This window comes from Stylophora pistillata, chromosome 7 (assembly GCF_964205215.1).
Source record: "Stylophora pistillata chromosome 7, jaStyPist1.2, whole genome shotgun sequence".
Classification (NCBI taxonomy): Eukaryota; Metazoa; Cnidaria; class Anthozoa; order Scleractinia; family Pocilloporidae; genus Stylophora; species Stylophora pistillata.
In genome coordinates, this window is record NC_142525.1 from 23,102,476 (window position 1) to 23,127,566 (window position 25,091).

Below are 25,091 nucleotides of genomic sequence, written 5' to 3' on the forward strand. Positions count from 1 at the left end.
GTTTTTTAAATGGTATTCTTTCGTGCTTACGTCCCATAAGCATGTAGTTTTCTCCAACAAATCAATCAGCCTCTCCGTTTCTTCCTCCGTCCATTTTCTTGTATTTCCTCTTTTAGAATTTTTTGCATTTGAACTTTCCTGTAGAACTTCTATCTGCTACGACGCCATCTTGTAAAATTTTCGGTATGTTTAAACTCCCAGTGGATACGCTGGGCACTGCGCGTGCGTGGGCTCAATATGTTGATCGTTGCTGTACAAATGCACTCGACTTTGTTGAACCACGCATGGACGACCGCGAAAGAAAAGGAAATGTTGAGCCGTGTTGAGCGAAAAGTCTGACCAGTTTCAAATTTGATTTAACAAGACTCAACACCGCTCAACACCGCTGAAAACCGCTGAACACCGCTCAAAACCTCTCAATAGGGTGTTCAAATGCGCTCAACTTGTTGAGCTCAACATGTTGAGAGCGTGTACAGTGGACAAATCCAGTGCATTTGCACTGGGCTTAACACATTTTTTAAAAAAATATTGAACAGCACCATCGTACCTAGGGCTATTGGCAATAATGGACAATGTTGTTCAACTTAACAACTGCATAACGCCACCTTTTGCAAACAAGCAACTGAATCGTCTGAAATAGACTGCCTGAAAATAATCTAATTCAAGAAACAATTTGGATATATCAACAAAGTTGAAATGATAAATTGGCCACAGTAACGATTATAAAAGCTGACGTTTCGAGCGTTAGCCCTTCGTCGGAGCGAATAGAGGAATTGTGGGTTGTGTGTGCTTTTAAAGGCAGAAAATGGAGCTACGTTATTGGTGGGAACATGGCAACGAGAAAAAGACAAATAAATTAGTGGAATGAAAAACGTTCGTTGATCCCTGTGGGATTTAGACGCAGCCCCAAAACAGTTTCTTTCGAAACTATCAGCTTTAATTCAAGAAACCTTCCTTTTCGATAACAATGTTTCAGTATATTTTGGATTACCAATAGTATTCAGTGCCCCCTTTGAAAACAATATACTATTTCTCCTTGTGATTCATTGAAGTTTGTTTGTTTGTTTGTTTTTTATCGTCATAACAGGATGGAGACCACTTTTACTTGGAAACTGATTTTCTGTCTTTGCTTAATCCATGAAGGTGAATATTTCTATGTCTGTTGGTGTTAGTAAGTCATGTAACGGATACAGACAATCTACACACACAAGTAACACAACGCACAAACAGTCGAAACAGACAGAAAACAATCAAAATTGTGAAACATTAGGATTATTTATCCTTCTGAGTGCTGAAATCTGGATCACAGTCATGATAAATGACAGAAAATGCTAGCAATTCTTTTTCAAGAATAAACGAAAAAAATGCTCGTTTTCCCAAAAAATGCCGAAAAAAATGCTAGCATAATCGAGAAAGGCCTAGCCAGGGTTCGAACCCTCAACCTCCCGGCGCTCTAACCAACTAAGCTAACCGGGAGGCGGTTGAATTTAATCGTTGAAAAATTTCGCTGGTTATTCCACATTGCGACCTTATGTTACTTAGACAACTATGTTCTAATTAGTCGTTTTCAGGAACTGTGGATTTTTTCACATTTACGCTCGGTCTTGACGATAATTTGGCTTTTACGAACATTCGTATCCACAACAAGTTGTGTCTTCATTCTTCCAGAAACTATTTTTGGACAAATTTGAAGATTTCTTACCACATTATTGCTAATAATGTAAAAAATCGAATATGTTGTGTCCGGGACATGGTCTTTACGGACCAAGCAGTGTCATTCAAAAGAGATCATTTTTCACGGGGTTCTATGTAGAGATAAAGGAACAAGAACAACATCTTGAAACAGAAGTTGTGGTTCTCCATCAATGAGATAGGTATTTCAGGTTCGATACATATCGGGGATTCTCGCTGTATCATCAGTTCTATTAATATATTTTATTGTAATTTTTTTTTATTTTCAGTCACATCTGGTGCCATTTCCTATAAGGTAAATACTAATAACAGAACTTAAAGCCCTCTAACTAATTTGAAGATTCCTTTTTTAATCTGCAGGCCCTTAAAACCAGCTCAGTTTAAGTAAAATACATGTCATTTTATTTGAATTTAAAGGAATCACAAGGAAGATCTCCAGGAAAACTTCATCATAAAATGACTAAGAGAGAGCGGGAGATCTTCTTTGGAACTGACGACCTATCGCAAGGTAGTCTTTCATGAATTTTAAATAGAACTACTTACAACTAAACGCAAGAGATTTTTTTTTATAAAATTCTGGCAGAATCCATGGCATTTTTACTGATCTAAAGAGGAAATAAATCTACTAGTTGTAAAATTTTAAGTGAAACTATTTGCTGAAAATGGAGTTTTGCGCGCGATTTGTACCACTGTTTTATATCGGATTACGTAATTGAAACACGTGACCTCTGAGATCGGAATCTCGCTCTTCGTGGGCTTTTTTTGCATCATTTTTATGCAACCGAGGCTACAAAAATCTCGCAAAGGGTTTATATTCTCTATCTCGCACTAATATAAAGTCTTTGGAAGTTCTGAGAATGTTTTCATCTCTCACACTATTGGATGAACATTACTTGAGTGTCTCAATGGGGATAACTTTTTGCCGTAGAACGGTTAAAAAAATCAGCCGTAAGGCGTAAAAATTTACAAATTTTAACTCTTAGATTAACTCTTGTTAATCACAAAGGATGGAAGTTAACCGTTAGCTTTAAAGTGGCCAAAATTTAACCATTAGCCGTAAAAGCCATCGCTCCATTGAGATCCTTTCACTTGTTTATCTGAATAACTTGAAACCAAAAATTTCATGTACCATGAAAAATTTTCAGTACCTGAGTACGACATTAGCGAACCTTATGAAGAGAAAACCGCTGATCAACGCCAAAAGAGGAGCGCCAAAGATTATGATATCCCTGATAAAAAGTACTTCAAGATAAAGGCTTTTGGTGAAGTGCTGCCTCTGCAACTCAAGTTAAACCAGAGACTTATGTCATCCGACTTTAGAGTGGAAATCAATCGAAGAGATGGAAGAACAGAGCATCAACCCGCTCCAAAAAATAGTTTTTATCTTGGAAAGGTCGTGTCAGAGCCCGAGTCAATGGTGGCCGTTAGTCACTCCGAGGGAATGGTGAGAGTCATAAATTTCTTTCAGACAATTGTTTTCAATATCTTTGGCATGGTGCCAAATTTACAAGAAATGTAGTTTTCTAACAATTTTTTTTTAACTTTCCCTGTATTTATCAGCCGACTTGCCATGAATTGACTTAAACTGAACAGCAAAGGCAAAGGAACGCTGGAATGTGAAAAAGTCATTTATTTTTTCAAAGCTTAATCCTGGGAATTGTTTGGGTTGTCAATGCAACCATTTCCTCACAAGTACCCTTACATTTCTATTGAAACATAACTGACGACAACATAATTCAGATGCGCTTATGCATGACGAGTCCAGGTTAGCAGTGGTTTTGAAAACTTAAGGTGACTAGGAGTGTTACACACGATGCTGGACTATATAAAGGCTACTAATACTTCAGGTTAATCACTGACAGTTGCTGTATCCATTTATGGACGTGGGGCTCTTTTAGAGTGACGCTAAAGAACACAACTAAGCCATCTCTTAGCTGGATTTAGATACTGGCCTCTCCAAAAGGAGGATGGGTGACCCCGTCTGGCACTGCCCAGAGTCTAAAAAATGCCAACTGATCATGACTGTTCTATGTGAATTTTTGTAGCATGGTCTGATCCAGCGATCTGGTGAATCTTTATACATTCAACCGCTGCCAACTTATCTCTCAAGGCACATCGAACATAAAGGGATAAGTCAACCTCATCTCATCGTTAAAAGATCAACCAGAGAAAATTTGATTTTCAGCAAGCGAGGTAAATTTGTTAAGCTCATCCAATTTACGTAGTTTTAGAGTATCCTAAATTTTTCGACGTTGTCATTCGCAATCCGAATCAGTCATTATCGCAGCCATCCAAAAATTTACTATTTTTCGTGGTTGCTCTATTTCTTACAAATTGGCACTGGTCTCCACAAAAACACACAGTATTGCTTAAAATGTTGGTCTGGCTGTGAGGCATTCAAGATATCTTAAGACTTCTTTTTAAAAGTAAAAGTTAAAAAAGATAAGACAAAATTAGTAATCCTAATAGATGTAATTCCATGATTTTACAGCCATACATTTCTTTATCAGGGAAGAGGAATTCCATTTTAAAGGTTTATCCACACAATAATTCTAACGGTTATATGACCTACTTTGTTACTGCAGCCGATGCAACTTTACCGAAGAGAAGTGTGCGTTCCATTGGATCGTCAAACAAATACTTGGAGGTTGCTTTGGTAACAGATGAAATCACTGCTGAAAAATATGGCGAGTCCAAAATTGCATCAATTCTGCTCATCATCGGGAATATTGTGAGTCTTGGAACAAAATAATTTCTTTACTCGCTATTTACTTTGTACAGAAGAGAAGACGCAGTAGGTAATAAATTTTGGTGTTTAAAATAGGTGGCCGTAAAATTTCTTGATTAAACTCCTAAACCTACAGATTTTTCTTTCACGAAGGTCGCTGGCATTTTCCAAGATCCCAGTATTGGAAAATTCAAAATTACCTATGTCATCAAACGTGTTACAGTTCTAAATGCTGCGGAGGTAAGTGAAACGTTTTCATGCTTGACTGTTTAACCTTTAGTATTTAACAGACAACGCAATTTGAAGCTGACTGAAATTCCTGTGCCTTGGTTTATTGGCACTCCTTTTGCTAGTGTGGATGTTTAAACAAAACAAGTAGCGGGAGAAAGTATCGTACTATTGTGGAGTCCAATTCTGTCTATCTGTAATCATACGAGTGATAACAAAATCTATCAAAGTGCATCGCGCATGATACTACCTCGCACACCTGTCAAAACCAGCCAACCGGATTGGTAGCGAGAGCAGTCTTAATGGGAAGGGCGTTACATTGTGAGATTCGATATCTCATTTAGTGAGCCTACTTTTTTTTGCAACATACCTTTCACTCCTTTTTCTAGCTTGGTTTGCACTCACTGAGTAACAATGGCAAAATAGTAAGACTAAGGAAATGGATCAAAGAAATCGCTTCATCGGATAAAGTCGATGTCACTTCATACATGTCCAGGTAAGCAAGGAGCTCGAGAATCCGCCTAGATTAATACTCTCTAAAGCAGTGAGCTGGAATCCGGATCGTTATGTCCATAATCCAGTCGGACCAGTTAGTACGGTTTATTCCATGGAAAGCGGGGTAAGTTTCGGAAAAATGGAACAAAGAGTTTGACAGCTTAACAGGGGGAAGGCATATTGATGTATAAATTCGTGAAATTAAATACGAAGGTAACGCTAATCGTAACCATTATAATTTCCTCAAATTTGATTAGTGAATTAGCTGCTTTATTTTTCACTCTTAACTATATGGAGTTGTAATCGTACAGTGTAATCGGACAGCTGACTATAATCGGACACCTGTAATCGGATAATCAAAGCAACGTATTATAATCAGCCCCCTTCGATAAATGTATATGTATTCGTCTTTCTCCGAAATTGTAATGCTAGTTACTAGTTGGTATTAGAACCAAGTGGAGTCCACTATTCGGTTTATAATCATACTCGTGATTGACAAATCGGACTCCCGCTTCGCAGCCGTCCGATTTTGTATGATTACAGATCGAATTGGACTCTACTAGGTCCTATTATCATTATAAATTACTTCGAGAAAGTCCTAACTACCATTTTTTTGTATTAGGACCCGAAGTTTCTGATTACATTTTTCTTTTAATTTTAGATCGGTAGGATCTGGCGGTGAGTTTTTTGTTTTCTTTTGATTTAAATCAATTCAATAACAACGTTAGAGATCGGTTTCCTTAAGGCTGGTTTTCATTAGCGACGTAGTCGTAGTCGGAGTCGTAAGAGCGCTTATGACCTGGTGAAAATCGAAAAACGGAGTCGAAAGCGGAGTCATAAACTCGACGGAATCGGAGTCGGAAGAATCAGAACGTCTCCATTTTCTTCCGATTCCGCTTATGACTCCGTCGCTTACGATCTCGTGAAAACTGCATTTTCGGAGTCAGAAGCGGAAGCGGAAGAATAAACCAATCGCAATGCTCGATTCCAGGCCCGCGAAAGTACAAATTTTGGCGTCAAAGACAACATGGCGGACGAAGAGCAACTTGTGCTTTGGCTCTTATTAATCATTATTTTGCGCAGGCAGAGACAGTACAGGAATGACTATCGTTCGAAAAAGAAAGCGATTTTGGATTCATGATAACTATCGACGTCGAGCAGCTTTGGGAGAGTATGCTAACCTCGTCAGCGTACTACGACTTGGTGATCATGAATTCTACTTTCGGTAGGTTTCGAGTATTTTAACTTTTAATTTCGTAATTTTATAGTCAAACTCACACGTTTAAATTTGTTACGGCTATTTGTGCATTTTGGAAAGATGGAATCGAGCATTATGATTGGTTTATTCTTCCGCTTCCGCTTCCGATTCCGACAATGCAGTTTTCACTAGATCGTAAGCGACGGAGTCATAGGGAGAATCGGTGTTCTGCTTCCGACTCCGTCGGTTTGATTTTCACTAGATCGTATCGCTCCACGCTTCTGATTACGACTCCGTCGCAAGTGAAAACCAGCCTTTAGGGTTAGCTGTTCTTTCCTAAACTGATGCTGCAATCACTTACGGTTCTTAAAACAGGTTGTATTATGGTACTATTGTGGAGTCCATCAAGCTCCTATTTGTGGTGATGATGTGTGCACTAAACTTTTTTCCACACATGCAGGCCTCGCACCTTTCAAATCGATGTGCAAAAATGAAGATGGAACAGTGAACGTAAACAATGATTTGGGACTGCAATCTGCTGGAATAATTGCTCATGAAACTGGCCACAAGTAAGTTGTGATGTCGATATAGCTCCATCACTGACTTTAACCACTTCCTTTGCCCGTGGTTAGTAAAAACTGCTCTCTAGTTTAATTTATTACATCGCGGAATCTACATGGCAGTCGATAGCGAATACATGACTAACCTTTTCTGAAAAAAAAATGTCAATTTTAGTAAAACATAACATGAACGCCGACAAGGCCGTATAGCTTGTTTTTAAGGTGATCCCCTTTTGAAATATGACATAATTGAGCATATTCCTAATTAATGCCCGCCCTTACTGTTTAATATTTTTTTTCTATAGTTTTGGCCTGGATCATGACGGTAGTGAGAACCAGTGTCAGGGGAGCACGTATCTTATGGCTGCAGTCCTCCCCAATGGAGTTAATGCCATGAGATGGTCGACCTGTAGTGCGGAAGAAATGCAAGCATTTCTCAGGTAGTCACTGTGTTCAGTACCAAATGTTTAGTTCTCAAAAAACGAGTATTCATTAGCTCGAAGTTAAAGCTTGATATTTTTCTCTTATTTTACATAAAAAATGTACTTATTTCCAACTTACGTAAGTGAGGAAATGCATACAGTAAGGTAGGTTCTGCTTTGAGAACAAGGCGCTCTCTCATGATTGCTAGACAATTTACAACGATGCTGTGGGAGTTTCAGGGCTGTCTGAACGAATATTTCTTCTGTAATACAGGGACAAAAGGATTCCTCAGTTCATTTTTTCAATAATAGTTTGCCATCCATTATGAACAATTCTATTTAGGTATCTTTAATCCATTTGTAGTTTCCTATCAGCTCTTGGTATTATTAATTCTTCGATCATCCAAATAGATAAAAGCAACCACCCTAGTGTCCTCCTTAACAATGACTCTACGGCCATTATTTAGCTGCTATGGTCCACATGCAAGATACTTTTTAGCATAAAAAAGGTTACTTACTCCAAAACGTAGCAAGGGTGGTTGCTTACGTAACGAGACTACATCTAGTTAGTAGCATCTTTTATGGAAATATAACGCACTAACACAAATATTTAACAATTATTCGCCTCAGGTTCGGTGAATATCTTCGAATAATCCCCTCGACTTCGTCTCGGGGATTATTCGACAATATTCACCGAACCTGAGGCGAATAATTGTTTTGGTATAATTTCAGAGCCGAAAAACAGAGAAATTTCTAAAATCACAACATTTTAGTAATATTTATTAACATTTTATTTTAACATTTTATATAAACCGCGTGGAGCGGTTTATATAGCGTCATATAAGGAACCACTCGACCAATCAGATTGCTGGAAACTCTTTGCTCAGCTCTGAAATTATACTAAAAATATGTAATACAACTTTTATTATTTCCCTAACGCTCTTTATGCAGAAGCAGCGGGTCCTCGTGTCTGGATGATGAGCCGACTGAAATTCTTCCCACTCCATCTCCTAATGTAGCCGACTTATCACTCCACCTCCCTGGTGAGATTATGGATGGAGACATGCAGTGCAAAAGTCACTATGGGGAAGCGTACAGGCGTTGCAGCCAACGGAGGGTGAAGATAGGGTCTTTATTGATTGGAGAACTAGATTTCTCACATCGATTTAAATCTATGAATCCTCTGAATTACAATATTTTTTGGTTAGTCTATATGTCAGGTTTCTTAAAATCATTTTATTCTGTAATTTTTGTGGGCGGTTTAATTTGGCCTCTGTTGCCTACTTATAGATAGATAGATAGATAGATAGATAATTTATTAAAATATGTGAAACACATGTCACTGTTTTTTATTCCTATTTTTTCTAAGACACACTGCACTTTATACTGCACTTCAGATGGCTATTCATGTATATCCCGAAGGGTTCCGGCTGCAGATGGTACAAGTTGCGGACCAAGGAACGTACGTACATATGTTAGATTAAGCGGCCTTTCATCGATAAGACGTTCTTCATATTAAAGCTAATTTTCAATTTTGTTTCACCAGTGGTGCATTAAAGGAGAATGCATCGACAATGGACGTGCACGCATTGATGGGGGGTGGAGTAAGTGGTCAACTTATACCCCGTGCACTCGGTCTTGTGGGGGAGGGGTACAGCACAGGACAAGGACATGCACTAATCCTACGTAAGAAATGTTTCTAATATTTAGTATTAATTTAAAAAGAAATTTTAAAAAATAACCTGCAATCCTCATGCTAGTGTCTGTAGCGTTCTCGGTGTCTTCTGCCATGTGCCACTAAACAGAAAAACTGCACTGGTTTGATTCTTGCGGGGTCTGGATTCCCAATTTCTGTTGCTTCACTTACATTTTCCGCCGGGTACGCTGTAGACAAGGTCAACAATAACAAAATTGATTTTTGAAGGAGAGACAGATATGTGGGTTATTTACCGGTATCAGGTCCCCTAATGTGAAAAACCTTGATATCAGACTTGAAAGTGCTGTCTTCAGCATGTGGCCCCCGGCAGCATTTTCAAGACTTCTGTCACAGTTTTTTAATAAACGAACTTCTCAGTCAGAAATAACAGATCATGAATAACTCTCTATTTTTTTTATGGTTCATACTTTTGCACGCTGTATCAGGCCAAAGTACGGGGGAAAGAACTGTGACGGGTCAAACATTGGTGGTTGGCGAACTTGCAAATTTAGGGTAAACTAACTTGTTCAACATATTATTTACTCCATTCAATTTTGAGACATTTTTATGCTTACGTGTGAATGAGTATGTAGCAGATGCATCATACCAAAAAATGATCTCAAGTAGAAGGCAGCGACGAGTGGAAAAACCAGAGGACTTTTCTTCCAAAAGTTTAGCGTTTTCTTATAAACCCATTGAAAATATCAGCTTCTTGATTCTAAGATTGAACACTCTCAGTCGTGATGGTTAACAAGAGATTAGAAACTGTCTATATTCTCTTGAGGTTAACTAATGTGCTAACTTTTACTATCCTGGCTAAACGGAACAAAAAAAGGAGCACTGCTATTTGTTTATAGTTAGGGGAACCTTGATTTAAAATTACTCTAGTATGATTGTTTCTTTCTCTTTTAGCCTTGTGCCAACGAAACGATTTCATACAGAGAGATGCAATGCAAGGTGTACAATCAGGATTTTGTGCCGTACTACTTAGGGTCCGGCAAGTATTGTTAAACGACAACAAACATATGAAACATATGTGTGAACTGCGGTTATGAGACGTATATGAGAACGATCCTTCGCAGTAAAGCACTATTTGAGCAATAGTGAAAATCAGACCTGAAAAAAATTTGTTGTCGTTTGATTTATCATCTACGGGTTTATGTCGAATTAATTTGATGGCCTGCTCCCAGTTGGCTTGTTAGCTCAATTGGTAGAGCGCTGCACTAGTATCGCAGAGGTCAGTGGTTCGAATCCCGTACAGGCCTGAAATTTTTTTCAGGTCTGATTTTCACTATTGCTCAAATAGTGCTTTACTGCGAAGGATCGTTCTCATATAAGTATTGTTAAATTTAGCAACAAATTCAGTTACAATTAAAATAGCTTAGCTAAGTAAAGTTCAAATTTTGCTTCTTACCAGTCCGTTCAGCCTTAATGCGATGAATTCAAATTTGATTTCATTCTCCTGTCCAGATCTCTGTGGACTTTACTGCCGAATTGGTAGCAAGGTCTCAAGACAAGGACGAGTCAAGGATGGAACTCAAGCAACACAAAATGAACTTGTTTATGATGTCTGCATTAAAGGGAAACGTGAGGTATATTTGTATTTGGTACTCAACTCCCCGTCTATCTCCCCATTAGAATGAACTGCAGTAAGTGGAAGTCTTAGCACACTCTCCAACTTTTCTAGTTTTTTTCTATAACTTTTGTTCATCCCCTCCCCCTCCAAAAAAACATTTCAATGCTGCCTCGTGTTAACAAAATATATGTTACTTTCATAGGAATAAAAGGGACTTTCAAGTAACTTGTAAGAGATGAATGACTAGATTTCTGTTTATTTTGAATGGAGGGCTGTCACCCACCTACCAAGGAGAAGCGTGTCAACTACTTTTGCCACAATTGTAGTCTATGGCTAATTACGCTAATTATCTCTATGCTATCCCCAGCCTGTAGGTTGTGATCATCTGATGCACTCAAGGAAAAGGTTCGACAAATGTGAAAAATGTGGTGGAAAGGCAGATTCCTGTAAAGATGAGATGGGTAGTTTTACGGAAAAGATAGAACGTAAGAACAGAACATCAAGGTGGACTATGGCAATGAACTATAAGTAACATTTCCAGCTCCATCTGCATATTTTCTCATTTTCTCTCATCTTTTCCTGAACCTCCTCCTTTTATGTTTTGCTTTTCTGGAGAGTAAGAGAAAATCAGATGATATTTTCATGTGGAAAGTTGATGTACTCGAGATCTTTGAAGTCTCACTTTTCCTTCCTGGCAAAAAAATGTCAATTGTCCTCGTCGATGTCTTTATCATGATCATCACCATTATTACTTTAAAAGGAACTTTAATTATCATTATCAGCATTTTACTCTTTTTTCCCTCACGTGGAGGGCATCACTTCCTATCGTGTATGAAAGTAACCCTTTCCAAACCTGCTTTTCAAATAATTTTCGAAAGCGTTGCGAACCTGAGTAAATTTCTTTGCAGACGTAAACGAGTCAGCCTTGATTAAGAAACTTCCCCCTGGCACAGTTTACGCCTACTTCAGAAAGAAAATCGGGAGGTCCTACAATGTATTAGGTAAGTAAGAGGACAACGTAGCCCTAAACTATGTTGAATAGTACAAATTAAAGGAGCTAGTTAAAAAAATATGTTTTGATATATCAACATTTTCGGAAAAAGTTGATTTTGTTTTCATTTATAAATCAGTTTTATAATGGCGTTTCTCAGGTATTCAAGATGTGTATGGAAACTACCTCATAAATGTGCCTTATACCTACTCCAAGACAATAGAATATGCTGGAGCTACAATAACATACAAACACGCGGAAATGCGATATAGAGATTCATTGGAGATTCGTGGACCTACAACTGAGACACTGAAAGTTGTGGTATGATAATCAAGCAGTTTGTTCCTTTATCTACTCCTGAATTCGTGAATTTCATTTCTATCACCTACATCACGAAATCGATAAGGTCAACAGTCCATCCATCTATTCCTACACTAGTCAAAACACTCATCCGACGTATATCAGTCCGTCTTTCGTATCGGGTTAAGTTGCATCAGGTCAGCAAGTCTGCCAGCCGGCCAATCAGCCACTCACAAAGTCAGCGGGTTAGTCGGTCAGCCAGTCAGCCCGTCTATTAGACGGTCAGTCAGTCGCTTAGTCATAAGGTGGCCGGTCAGTCAGCTACCTCAGAATCAGTTAGCCGAGTTGGTCACTCTGCAAGCCAGTCAGCCCGTCAGCCAGTCGGTCAGTCGCACAGTCAGTTAGTTAGCCGGTCCATAATTGCAATAAATGCGTTGGGCTGTCACTTCCATAATTAGCCAATGAATGAAAGAGACTGTCAAACTATTTTCGGAAGCAAAACAGCCATATAAAGTCTCTTCTTAACCGTATATTCTCATAGATGAAGACGATTAAACTTGAGCCTCAGTCGCTTACTCATCGTTTGTTAATTAGTTCTTAAGAGTACATGAACAGACCCAAGGAGTAGACTATATGTTGAAAAGACCGCTGCAGCCTAGTGAGTCTGTAGAAAATCTCCTCTACCACTGGGTACCGATTTCGCATTGGTCAACATGTTCTACGACTTGCGGAGGAGGTAAGAATTTAGCTATATCCTACCCTCCATTATTTCATTAATAAATCAATCTCTTCTTTTCTTGGTTGTGTAAAATGCATAACAACAATTAATTTTAGAAAATGACAGACAGCGAAAGGAACTAATTTAAGTAGAATATCTTGCGAATAGAAAGGCATGAAAATATAAAGAAAAGTATCTTCAGTTATCTTCCATTCATTTCAGTACAGTCCAATCTCAACTAAGAGTTTCGCTGATGATTTCAGCGATTAGTAGGCATCAAATTTAAATGTAGTTAATGCGGAACCCGATAAGGTGATTGATAACGAAATTTTTTTTACAGAAAAAGCACCATGAATCATAACTTTGTCTTCATAGGTATACAAACTCGAGAAGTATTCTGTTTCCTCGCACAAAATGCTTCTATTGTCTCTGATGAAGCTTGTGGCTCACTCGTCAAACCAGCAAGCACCCAGAAATGCAACACCCAAGCGTGTGAAGCTAAGTACGAACTGAAGTTGATCGCTTAAGATGGCTCATAGCTCTTACACTTCTACCAAAAAATGATCGGATTAGCAACTTCCTCCGATGGTGTCCCAAAGATTACTGGAAAACATCCGACTAGAATTCTTTGTACTAAATATCCTCACTAAGTGAAAATTTATTTATCCATAAGAACTATTTAACCAGGCTGGCCCACTTCATCTGTAAGCTGGTTTGAATGGAAGCCTGATTATGATTCACCGTGATAAAATCGCCCTCGACTTCCATGCAAGAAAACTCGTTCTCATGCTGACACCAGATTATTACTTATAATTTAACATTGATATTGAACTCTGAATTCACGCTAGTTGTGCATTTGTTTAATAATCTTTGTATACAGATGGCACGTTGAAGAATGGACGCCTTGTTCAAGAACGTGCGGCCGAGGTATACAAACACGCAAAGTGATATGTCAGCAGGAAGTAAAGTCGAAAACTGTTGTCGTAAGAAATTCAAAATGTCCAGCGGAAACTAAACCAGTTCTTTCTTCGAAAAAAAGATATTGCAATGAGATCGATTGTCCCGCTGAGTGGGTAGTGGAGTCAACCTGGTCCAAGGTAAGATGTACACGGACCCTAATTTCTTTCTATACCAAAAAAAAATCTGAGATTGTTCATCAAATCAATTTGGAGGTCTCTCTGCGAAAGTTTCGGTCTCGCCAGCTTGTTCCCTAAGGTTTAGGGCGGTCAACGAGGTATTTAGTATCTCAAGGTATCCAGACATGGATCGTATTCTCAGATCAGGATAGTGCGGAAAGAGGCCCTGTTATTCTATGACATGTAATTCCACCACAACAGATTGGAAAATGTCTGTCTTTGGGACCACACTGTTTGAAGGACATGTACAATAATAGCCCAACTTTACGCACAAAAGGTAGTTTTATGAGAGAAACAATCAGTATTAAAAGTAACCTATGTCATTACATTACCGATTTCTTTCCGTTTCTTCCCCTTTTACAGTGTTCCACCACCTGCAAGCCAGGCATTATGACCAGACAAGTGGTGTGTCAAAAACTCGACCAAAGTGGGGAAAAATCAACAGTGTCAGATCTCGACTGCGCTTATCGGCCCAATAAGCCCGCCATTCAACTGGCCTGTCACGTTAACATTCCTTGTCCTGCTGATGGCAACTCGAACGGTCAGTTAACTCGAAAATAATGGAAATACGATACTGTAATGGCTGACGTCATATACCTATGATCTACATTTATGGTCGGGTTAGCACCTTGGATGAGGTCCTTGTCTACGTTGTGTTTTGTGGGAAAGTGCTTTTCTCCACTAACTTCACTAAAAACCATCTATGCCAGGCTTTAGTTTGCTGCCGCACGAAATCGACGGAAGGTAAAGGGTAATTGGTCAATAAATGGCATACCATTTAGACGAGTTTGCTGTTAGAAGATGCCTCTTGCTGTAGAAGTATGGATGAACTCAGGCTGCTTAAAATAATTCCGTTTGTAGACTATACTTATTGGCGTGACACTCGAAAATGACCTGATCTGTAGTTCATTTGGTCACAACGTCGCCCTTGTTTTTAATTAAGGAGAAACTTCTAGATGTAGTCCTAATATCAAAGAAATAAGGACCATCTGTTAAAAAATACACAGAGAGATTCAACCCTGCTTGGTTTCCTAGCATGATCTAATTGAACAAAAAACATCTTGATCTCAGTCTTAAACTAATCTCGTAAAAAGTGGAAGAGATTGACCACGAGAAGAACCTCTTAGGGTGAAAGGAAGAGATGTTAAAAATGAATAAACCGTATATTTTGAAAATTTCCTTTAGTGCGTACCGTTGTACTTTTAAGTCCAAATAAGTTTATTGTTTTAACAGGAAAAGGCATTTGCGATGAAGTGAACCTTTGTAAGAATGCAGGAATTTGTACTGGCAACTCTGTGAACCACCCATGTTTGTGTCAGCCTGGTTTTACTGGCTCATATTGCGAAGGTTTGAGATGTTCCTTTTTAATTATTTATCATTATTTAAACTTTTAGGGAAACTCTAGTCGCATAACAATTTTAAATTGAATGTTATGAACTAAAAGAAATGCTAAATGAAAATCAAAAATTGAAAGCGAAGCCAGGCAGAGGTCGAATGTAGGTAGCATGACAGACCTATTAAAGCTCATGATAAATGCATTCTCTATATTGAGTCTACGCAAAGACTAATTATAGAAACTAACGAATGATTGTTAAGGAAAATTCCGTAGAAACTTAAGAACTTCATTTTTCCACAGTTAAGATCAATCCTTGTGATAGCAATCCATGTTTCAGTCAAGAAACCTGTTCTCCTGACGTGAATTCACCTCTTGGATACACTTGCCAAGGTAAATCATCAAGATCGAGCTCATTCTAATCTATAGCGTTGCGTTCTTGGACAAGGTTTGTGACTTTCAAATTGTAGTATAAAGTGATACCGAAAAACCATCAGAGAAGGTTGAGGAATTGCCTAGAGTTAACCGCAATGGGACATCAACTCGTTTAAGAGGAGAAGGGTTTAAAAGACCTAATACTTCCTATTATTACTGGTTAGTGCCGAATTATGCATGCGACAGCAGCCCATGCTACAACGATGGTGTATGTGTAAATGACAAGGAAGACGCTTCAAAATATCATTGTCAATGTCCTTCCTGGATAACTGGAACTAACTGTGAAGGTTGGTGAGACTTACATTTGAATCTATTTTTTCCACAACGCGACATCAATCAACCATTTTAATTTTTGTCCATATTTTCAATTTTTGAAATCACCATAGCTCTCGCTCGCTAGAACAATCCGAAAAATCCCCAATTTTTAGAGAAATGAATAAATTCCTGGATTAATCCTGATTGATTTTGTGGTCTCTTCACACCGAGAGTCTCTTATTTGTTCTCCTTTAGCCGTCATGATAAGCTATGACGTGTTACTAACCTTTCCATTCGTTAGTTTTGTCGACTGCATGTGATTCCAGCCCTTGTGTCAACGATGGTTACTGTAGTAGTGATTTAGCCGAACCATCTAAGTATAAATGCGCTTGCAGCGAATGGTTCAAGGGAAAAAATTGTGAAGGTAGGATGAAATGGATACCAAGGCTTGAACGTATGTTAGTATAGTCATCGTTTTCCTCAAGCTATGTCGTTTCACTTTGCTTGTGGCTATGTAAACATTTTAAAAAAAGATACGGTGGTTAAATGGATAATTCCTTGCAATCTAGGTCGAGATCTTCAGGTTCGAGCCCTTACCAGGTAATTTTGTTGCGTTTTTCGGCAATACACTTCACTCTCTCAATGTCTCTTTTCATCGAGGAAAAGAAATCGATCCGAAAACAGATTGTCAGGTCAGTTCGACAGGGGGTTAATTGCAATTGACTAACATCTTTGGGCTGTGAAAGCTATGAAAGCCAAGATAGGCTCCATAGTGACTTAACACTCTCAGTTAAAGTGTAACAGTATAAGACAACCGGCACGTTCGAAAAACTTCTTATTTGCAATCATTACCTCCTTGCCTCAGTACTTTTTACTAAGCGATGTCACGGTGAAAATTCCCCTTCGGCCAGATGGTCATCTGATGTTGGCCTTACGACCCGATAGTATATATTTGCATTAGTAATGGTTTTTGGTTTTTTCCCCTTTACAGTTCAAATCTTCCCATGTGATAGCAAACCTTGCCTTAATGGTGGATTATGTAGAAACGATCCAAGCGACATCTCAAAATATCACTGCAAGTGTCCCCAATGGTTTGTTGGAGACAAATGCCAAGGTAACAGTACTGTATCTAGTGACAATGAACTGTTCAATAGTAGCCGCATTTCTAACTAATCCACTATACTCGTAAAAAGGTGAACACTTTGTTTTGGCTAGTTCAGAGCACTCTTGCTCAAACAAAGATATTGTGCAAACAGTCTTTTATTTTAATTAAGATAAATAGACGGAACAGAACAAAATAATTATATCATGGTCACATATCTACTCGTTTCTCTTTAAAGTTATCCCTATGCCCTCTTCCTATTCGTTGTGCATCATTTGTCATTCCTCCAACAACATTTTTAGTGCTCTTGGATGTCTTTCCCTACTTCAAATCATGCACTAATAAATGACAAACAGATCTTTCCTTCGGCACCAGTTATCAACCAAGAAAATGGAAAAAAGGAAGAAATGAAACTGACGTATTTACTTTCTAGACAAACAAACAATATGTGACGCCGCTAATCCGTGCAAGAACGGAGGGACTTGTAAAAGCAGTTCAGATAAACCTGCAGAGTACACTTGTGAATGTGGTGACTGGTTCCTTGGAAAAGACTGTGAGGGTAACTAGAAATAATAGTTGATCTTTGTTTTTTGTTTGTTTGTTTGTTTTTCTCGAGGTAATTTCCCTGACGCCTCCATGAATCATATTTCACGAATTGTAAAGGAACTATTGCAAGCCTCCAATCATTTATCATGATTTTTTAAAATGTTTTTGTGGCGTAATTTTTTTTACCTTTTTTATTTTCCACTCAGACCACTTATGAATCATTTCCATTTCTTGTGCGGTGTATTTTCCACAATTTTTCAAAACGCGTATCAACAATATCCTCACGACCAGGGCGCATCTATTTGCTGAAAACGTCAGCAAGCACTCATGGAATCTTTATTTTTTCAGTTCAAAGGTATCCATGTGATGGAAAACCCTGTGTGAACGGAGCCACCTGTAGTAATGACGATCAAGATGTTTCACTGTATCACTGTCACTGCTCTGATGGCTATAGCGGGAAAAACTGTCAGGGTACGAATTTTTAAAAAAATACCAGTTGAATAGGCACATTGTTTTGTTACACAAATTATAAGTTTGGTTACATGTATTGCTGTAAATTGTTATTGCAGAATACGTGGACATCATTAATTATACATAGCCGATAAAGCAACAAATTTGAACGCGACCTCGCTTTAAAGAGCCTTATATTAGAGAAATATGGACCAAAACTGGCCCATTAGGCTTCACAAAACTAACTTCTTGAGTTTTAGACGTGCTAACTTATAAATCAACGGACGGTTTTGGAAGATTAAAGATGAATCTACAAATTGTACTAAATATTTTTGTTACGAAGTATAATCCTTTTGCACTCAAAAATACACAAAATTAGGTCATTTTTCGTATAAAGGTCATTTTAGCCTTGAATAATAATACACCTGTCAAACAATACAGTGTCCATCGTTGAAACTCATTCGCTTGTAAAAGTAATCACAATTGCCGCGAATTTTAAAAACGCAACGTGTATCAGCTGTCAAACACTCGCTTTGCAGACTAAGTTAAGTCATGAAGGCGTGCGTCGACCAGCAAACTGTTAATGATCGGGAGCTCTATTCAGAGCTACCTGAATCCTCAATCGCCCTGCGAACGGTATAGGATAGGGAGCTCCTTTAAGAGCTCAATGAATCCACAATCGCCCAGCAAACTGATGAAAGCGTGTTCTCCAGCCTTTTGGTGCTGCAATTTCTATCTTTGTTTATTCATTCATTTGCATATCACATTTTAATTAAGAATTTATATTGAGCATTCTTTTTCTTAAAATGTGTTCAGTACCCAAGTTCAGCAAAATCGCCTGTTTCAACTCTGGTTCCAGTTTGCTCCCTGACATACTCGGTGACTTTAAGTCCCAGGTTGCAGATAACAAGCAGCAGGATGTTATTAGCGCATGCGCTGAGTTGGCGTTTGATAAAGGCTACAAGTTCTTTGCACTGGGATATAACGGCTTATGTAGATCAGGACCGAACGGTCGTGATGAGTACCACAAAGAAGGCGCCACCAGTGATAGCAAGTGTCCAAATGGCATTGGTATTAATAAACGTATTGCTGTGTACACGTTTGGTAGGTTCCATTTCGATAATAGCTGTTCGAAATTTAAAAAAATATACACATTGATAATGAATGACATGATCACATCATCGAGGAGAAATCTGGAAAAGTGAGACTACAATGAAAAACTGCGGAAAAAAAATAAGTTTGTGATGGATAATAGCTAATATGATCAAGGAGACGCCTGAGAGAGAAAAGTAACAATGAAACAACAAAGATATGCGATTGAATGTATGAATCAATTAACGAAAAATCAGTCGTCTTCATGGCAATAAGCTCAAAATGGCAAAATAGTGAAAAGAATTTGAGAAAATTAAGCACAACATACATTGCACTGTACTTACTGGAATAAAAGAAGGAGAATAATTGTTGTTCATTCCTAATTTCTCTTACAGAATTAATCCCAAAGCAAATTAGTCTGGGATGTTTTAAAGAAAAAAAGTCAGCTCGGCTTCTTAATATAAAGTTTGGGAGTTTCTCAAGCTCGTATGATGCAAAGAACCCATACGAGATGGTCATCAGGTGCGCCCACCTCGCCAGAGATATGGACTATGAATACTTTGCAGTTCAGGACTCCGGTGATTGTCGCACAGATCCAAAAATAGTCGAGAACTACAAAAGCTATGGAGAGGCCTTGTCGGATAAGTGCCAGGGAGGGGTGGGTGCATCATTCACCAATTATGTATATCGACTAAGACCGGTGTTTACTGGTCCAAACGTGTGCAATACTGTACCGTGTAAGAACGAACGATTATGCGTGGTGCATTTCAGTGATCCGAACAGGTACCACTGTGAATGTGGCGATTGGTTCAAGGGAAATAATTGCGAAGGTAGGATTGTTCTTCCTTAAGTATTGTGGCAAAAATCCTCAACTTTGCCGAAAGTGAGTAGTGTGGAGATGAATTGGGAGAAAAGAGACAATGTTGGCCTCTTCCTCCGTCTCTATTTCAGAAACATTTTCCAGGCACTATTTCACAATTATTCGCCGAAGGCGAGGTGAATATCGTCGAATAATTCCCTAGACGAAGTCGAGGAAATTATTAGACAATCTTCACCGAACCTGAGGCGAATAATTGTTTTAGTATAATTTCAGAGCTGAACAACAGAGAAATTTCTAAAGTCATAACATTTTAGTAACTTTTATTAACATTTTATTTTAACATTTTATACAAACCGCCTGGAGCGGTTTAGATAGCGTCATATAAGGAACCGCTCGACCAATCAGATTGCTGGAAACTCTTTGCTCAGCTCTGAAATTATACTAAAACGTCATAAAGCCACGCAGAATGTTGGAGGAACACGAAGAAAGCTTATAAATCCCTCGCCTTCGGCTAGTAATTGATAACCCAAATGGATACTGAATTGACCAAACAGACGATGCGAACTATGTTTATTCTATCATCTTCCTTTTATTTCCGTCTCTCAGTGGTTTCCACTCATTTCTTGTTCAGAGTTACCCCTTACCACATCCTATTTAAAATTACCAAATGAAGAGATGTAATCACCGTAAGGGAATCCTCCAGCGATAGCATTCAACTCGCCTTTATTTAAGATTCAGTAAGATTTCCGCATACTGAGCTTCATCACCTCATTATGCAGACAGTTATTGGATGAAGAAAACGATGTCGAAAACAATAAATTGCCTTCGAGACTATGGCTTTGTATTACATGTTTTACATTAGTACAGAGTTGTGTAGCCGCTCTTTTTGCAGTCAGGCGATTAAAGTACGGCTAAAACGAAACATAAGGTTACAAAACACAAATTTTTTACCAAAAAAATAGAGAAAGGAATTACTCAACAGGAGAGCCGTGCAGCAACGGACAGCAAAACGAACCTGATCTGTGGATGCACCCATGATCACATCGATCTATATCCGAATTACATCCACAAACGATTACGCCTCTCTTTTGAAAGTGTTATTTACCACGATGAAAAACCACAACCTATTTAACGATAAAAAACAATTAAATAGATTAGTCAAGCGAAGAGTATTTGCATTTGTCCCTAAATTTACTTTAGGTTGCACTAAATGCAATTTTAAATTGCGATTGCGAGAACGAACTACTGCCTCCATAGAGCAAAAAATAAATAAATTAAAATATACCTCTATCAACTGAAAACGTTGAATCTTAAGTTTAAATACTAGCATCAATAAATTACAAAACATTCTTTTCATTGACACATTTCACCAGAGCGATAAAAAAACTACAATGACATTCAAAAGTGGACAAAAGGAAAGACCAACAAAAAGTAAAGGCGTTCATGATTTGGTGCCTGGATCTTAAAATAGGCAACGCGATAGTTAGCCTTACTTATTGCGCCAAACCAAACATCTCCAAAGTTTACAAAGCACCAAAGAAGCCAAAATAAACAGTTGGAGAGCGGGAACGGTTCAAAAGATAGAGAAGAATGACTACTGGCATTTGCTGATTCTGAGAGTTTTACACTAGGAGTTATTTACCATACAGGGGAAAACAGTATCTTCTCAGTTTTATAAATAAAAAAATTTAAACACAGTTAATGAACTTATAAACGATCCATCAATGAGCTATTCGCAAATTCTTCCGCTGCCTAAAAACACTGATATCGATATTTTCATTACTTTCCACAGTTCAAATTTACCCGTGCGACAGCAAACCTTGCTTAAATGGTGCCACTTGTAACAACGATCCTAAAGACATCTCCAAATACAACTGTAAATGTGCAGACTGGTTTACTGGGACTAACTGTGAAGGTAAGTAAATTAACGGCCCATGTTGTTGTAGTGCCGGAAATGAAGGATATCGGGTAAAAGCAAGATGAATGAAGACCAAATCTGAAAAGGTATCGAGAACTAAGCTGTGCTTAGTTTTCAATTCAGTGTTGGAGGTAATCTGGGATTACATTGGTTTTACTTTACTTCGCTCTGTGATTGGTCTAGAAAACTTGCGCTTCTCTCAGTCAATCGGATGCAAAACTTAAGCCCGTCACCACTCGGTCACCCAAGTTTTCTCGCTCTTTATGTAGTCGGCTTGATTGTACTTAAAAGTTTTCTTTCGCTTTTTATGGCATTTCCCTTTCTTCTGTTTGACCGTTATAATTACTTTAGTTTGGCTTTTATGACACTTAGTCGAAAAGCCCTTTAACAATACAATAACGTCTGTATTATACTCATCAAGAAATATATCTTGCGCTCTTTGTTTTAGTGGCTCAAACGATTTGCGATACTGATAAACCGTGTCTAAATGGAGGGTTATGTTCAAGCTCTTCCAGCAGGCCGGACAAATATTCGTGTGACTGCGGAGACTGGTTCAAAGGAACGAATTGCCAAGGCAAGTTCAAGTGTTTTTTTTTTTTTTTTTTTTTATGCATAGATACTTTCTATCACGGACACGGTGAGTGACGTCCAGGAATTCTTGTAATGGACCCCATGAAAAATAAATTGGTAGCCAATGGCCCTGTATTATTTACTTCCTTGGCAAAGTTTTTCTGATGCTTTACTATCTTTTAATGCGGTAGTCTGTCAAAGAGGCATGGTACCTATCATTTGATTGATCACCGTTCTAGTAAAAAGTAGTCTTAATGAAATAAAAATAGATGTGGTATACAAACATGCCTCAGCTATTTTTTTAGTTCGACTGTTCCCGTGTGACAGCAAACCCTGTGTGAACGGGGCCACCTGTACGAATGACAATGGAGATGTTTCATTGTATCACTGTCACTGTACTGGCGGCTACAGCGGGAAAAACTGTCAAGGTAGGAAGCTACTAATCGTTTTGATTCGCTAAAGAGTACACTGATTACATACTTTCTAACAGTGAAAAAACAAGCAGAAAGTGATGACAATTTGCCTGCTTTACGCTATAACTTAAAGCAACGTATTATACATCAAGCTAAAATTGTAGGAGTTTTTGTACCAAAAGAATTTTGGAACATTTCCCCATTATCTCATTATTTGCTCCTACGCTAGCACTCGAAGGTGAGCGAATACTGTTCTATGTGTCGGCTCAATATATATAAACCAAGAGAATATGGTATAAGTACATTGCAGAATGAAAGCCTACGATTGCTATTCACTCATTGATACATATCAGAAACCGTACTCGTTCGCCTCGCTCACCTCGTTTTTTAATATTGCTCATCAACTCGTGAATAAAAATCGTACGCGCGCATTTCCACGAAGTAATCTTCATATACCACACATGGGAATAGCGCTTTTCGCAAACTTAATTAACTATTTCGGACGTGATTAGCGAGTAATATTCACTCCCGAGCCGCGGGAAGAGGCAAAATCTCGCGTCAAGAGTTTGATCTCGGACTAATTCGCTAAATTGACTGAAACAAACAAATTTTTGTATACCAAAACAATTATTCTCCTCAGTGTCAAAAGCGGCGAGTTGAAATCAACCACTGGTCATTGACAATGAGGTGAATAGTTATTTTAGTATGTAATAAAACAGTGAAATGTAATATCGCGGCAAAACATGATTTTAATTCATTTAATCCTGCAACGATTACAAATCCCTCGGGAATAAATCCCGCACGCGTTGCTCGGAGGTGAATAGCAAAGGATATTCGGAGACTGAACAGTCAATAAGAGCTTGTTATCTACGACTTAAGACTTGCCTTCAACGGTATCTACCGTTTTAGTATATATTGAATCGTTCAACACAGGTAGGAAGTCTGCGAACGAGAAGTAGTGGCTCTCATCCACGGATCTCATTCTGATTTCTATATTAAGAGACTAAGTATTACTAATCCCAATCATAAGTTATCAATGTGTTATGCAACCTTTTTTGCAGTCCCTGTCTTTAGCAAAATCGCTTGCTTTAATACTGGTTCCAGTTTCCTCTCTGACATACTCGATGACTTCAAGTCTCAAGTCGTAGATAACAAGCAGCAGGAGGTTATCAGCGCATGCGCTGAGTTGGCCTTTGATAAAGGCTACAAGTTCTTTGCACTGGGATATAATGGCTTATGTCGGTCAGGACCGAACGCACGGGATGAATATCACAAACAAGGTGCCACCAGTGATAGCAACTGCCTGAATGGCATCGGTATTAATAAACGTAATGCTGTATATACATTTGGTAAGTCACTGGTAAATGATGAAAATAAGGTTATGTCAATGTGGACTTCAACTGATATCGCTGCATGGTTATCAAAAAAACCAAAGTACCAAAAAAAAAGTCACCAAACAATAATGTATTGTAGGGATCGACGACTAAAGTCCCTTTATCAAATTCATAAAAAGGTTTGTGGCTCTTTATAGTAATGAGGTACAATATATATATAGTTTTCATGTTATTTTTTTGGTTATAATGGTCACTTCTCTTACATACTGCAACTGTTCATTTACAGTGGGATGTCCTATACCCAAAACTCATAATTATTCAATTTAATGGGCTATTTTTTAAGGATACCGGACCTAATGGCGACATCATGTTCTCGGAGGATTAAAACTGACTATTATTTGATTTTGCCGAACGGTTCTTATGCGTTGACATACACTTTTGACTGTCAAGAATTCTAAGAATCATAGGCTTTAGCTAAGCAGTAAGGTGAAACATATGTCATTATAGGTGTTGGTTCGTAAACTCATTCTTTCGTTTTTAGACAAAAACTACGCAATTTTTTTCGATTCCCTTTGTGTCTTACAGAGTTACTTCCAAAGCAAATTAGTCTGGGATGTTTTAAAGATAAAAAGTCATCTCGATTGCTTAATATAAAGTTTGGGAGTTTTTCGAGTTCATATGATGCACAGAATCCATATGAGATGGTCATCAGATGCTCTCACCTCGCCCGAGATATGGACTATGAATACTTTGCTGTGCAGAACTCTGGCGACTGTCGTACAGATGTGAACATAATTGAAAACTATAAAACCTATGGGGAGGCCTCTTCAGACAAGTGCCAGGGAGGGGTGGGTGCATCACTAACTAACTTTGTATACAGACTCAGACCTGCGTTCACTGGCCCAAACGTGTGCGATACTGTAACGTGCAAGAACGGAGGGACATGCGTGGTGCATTTTAATGATCCGGATAAGTACTACTGTGAGTGAGCTGGTTTTTCATGGAGAAAAATGTGAAAGTGAGTATTTCAGACAAGGGATAAAAATGAAAAACGTTGGTGCAAAGACGGCTCTCTACTATTGA

The 25,091-nt window shown here is 38.4% G+C and overlaps 1 protein-coding gene across 1 annotated transcript; it reads left to right on the forward strand.

Annotated features, from left to right (window-relative positions):
- The first annotated feature begins 1,073 nt into the window (after positions 1–1,073).
- LOC111331662 (uncharacterized) lies at positions 1,074–25,091 on the forward strand. The gene is given in 39 exon segments (XM_022936818.2): positions 1,074–1,143; positions 1,962–1,987; positions 2,110–2,200; positions 2,838–3,136; positions 3,738–3,885; positions 4,278–4,423; positions 4,574–4,660; positions 5,038–5,144; positions 5,805–5,821; positions 6,802–6,910; positions 7,207–7,341; positions 8,275–8,440; positions 8,693–8,785; positions 8,870–9,009; positions 9,466–9,532; positions 9,932–10,016; positions 10,490–10,611; positions 10,963–11,080; positions 11,504–11,596; positions 11,747–11,907; positions 12,481–12,622; positions 12,980–13,106; positions 13,485–13,701; positions 14,104–14,281; positions 14,974–15,087; positions 15,377–15,466; positions 15,673–15,795; positions 16,065–16,187; positions 16,755–16,877; positions 17,299–17,424; positions 17,760–17,882; positions 18,678–18,965; positions 19,349–19,783; positions 21,566–21,688; positions 22,140–22,265; positions 22,567–22,689; positions 23,736–24,023; positions 24,594–25,002; positions 25,004–25,091. Coding segments are annotated over 39 exon segments (5,631 nt in total). The 5' UTR covers positions 1,074–1,088.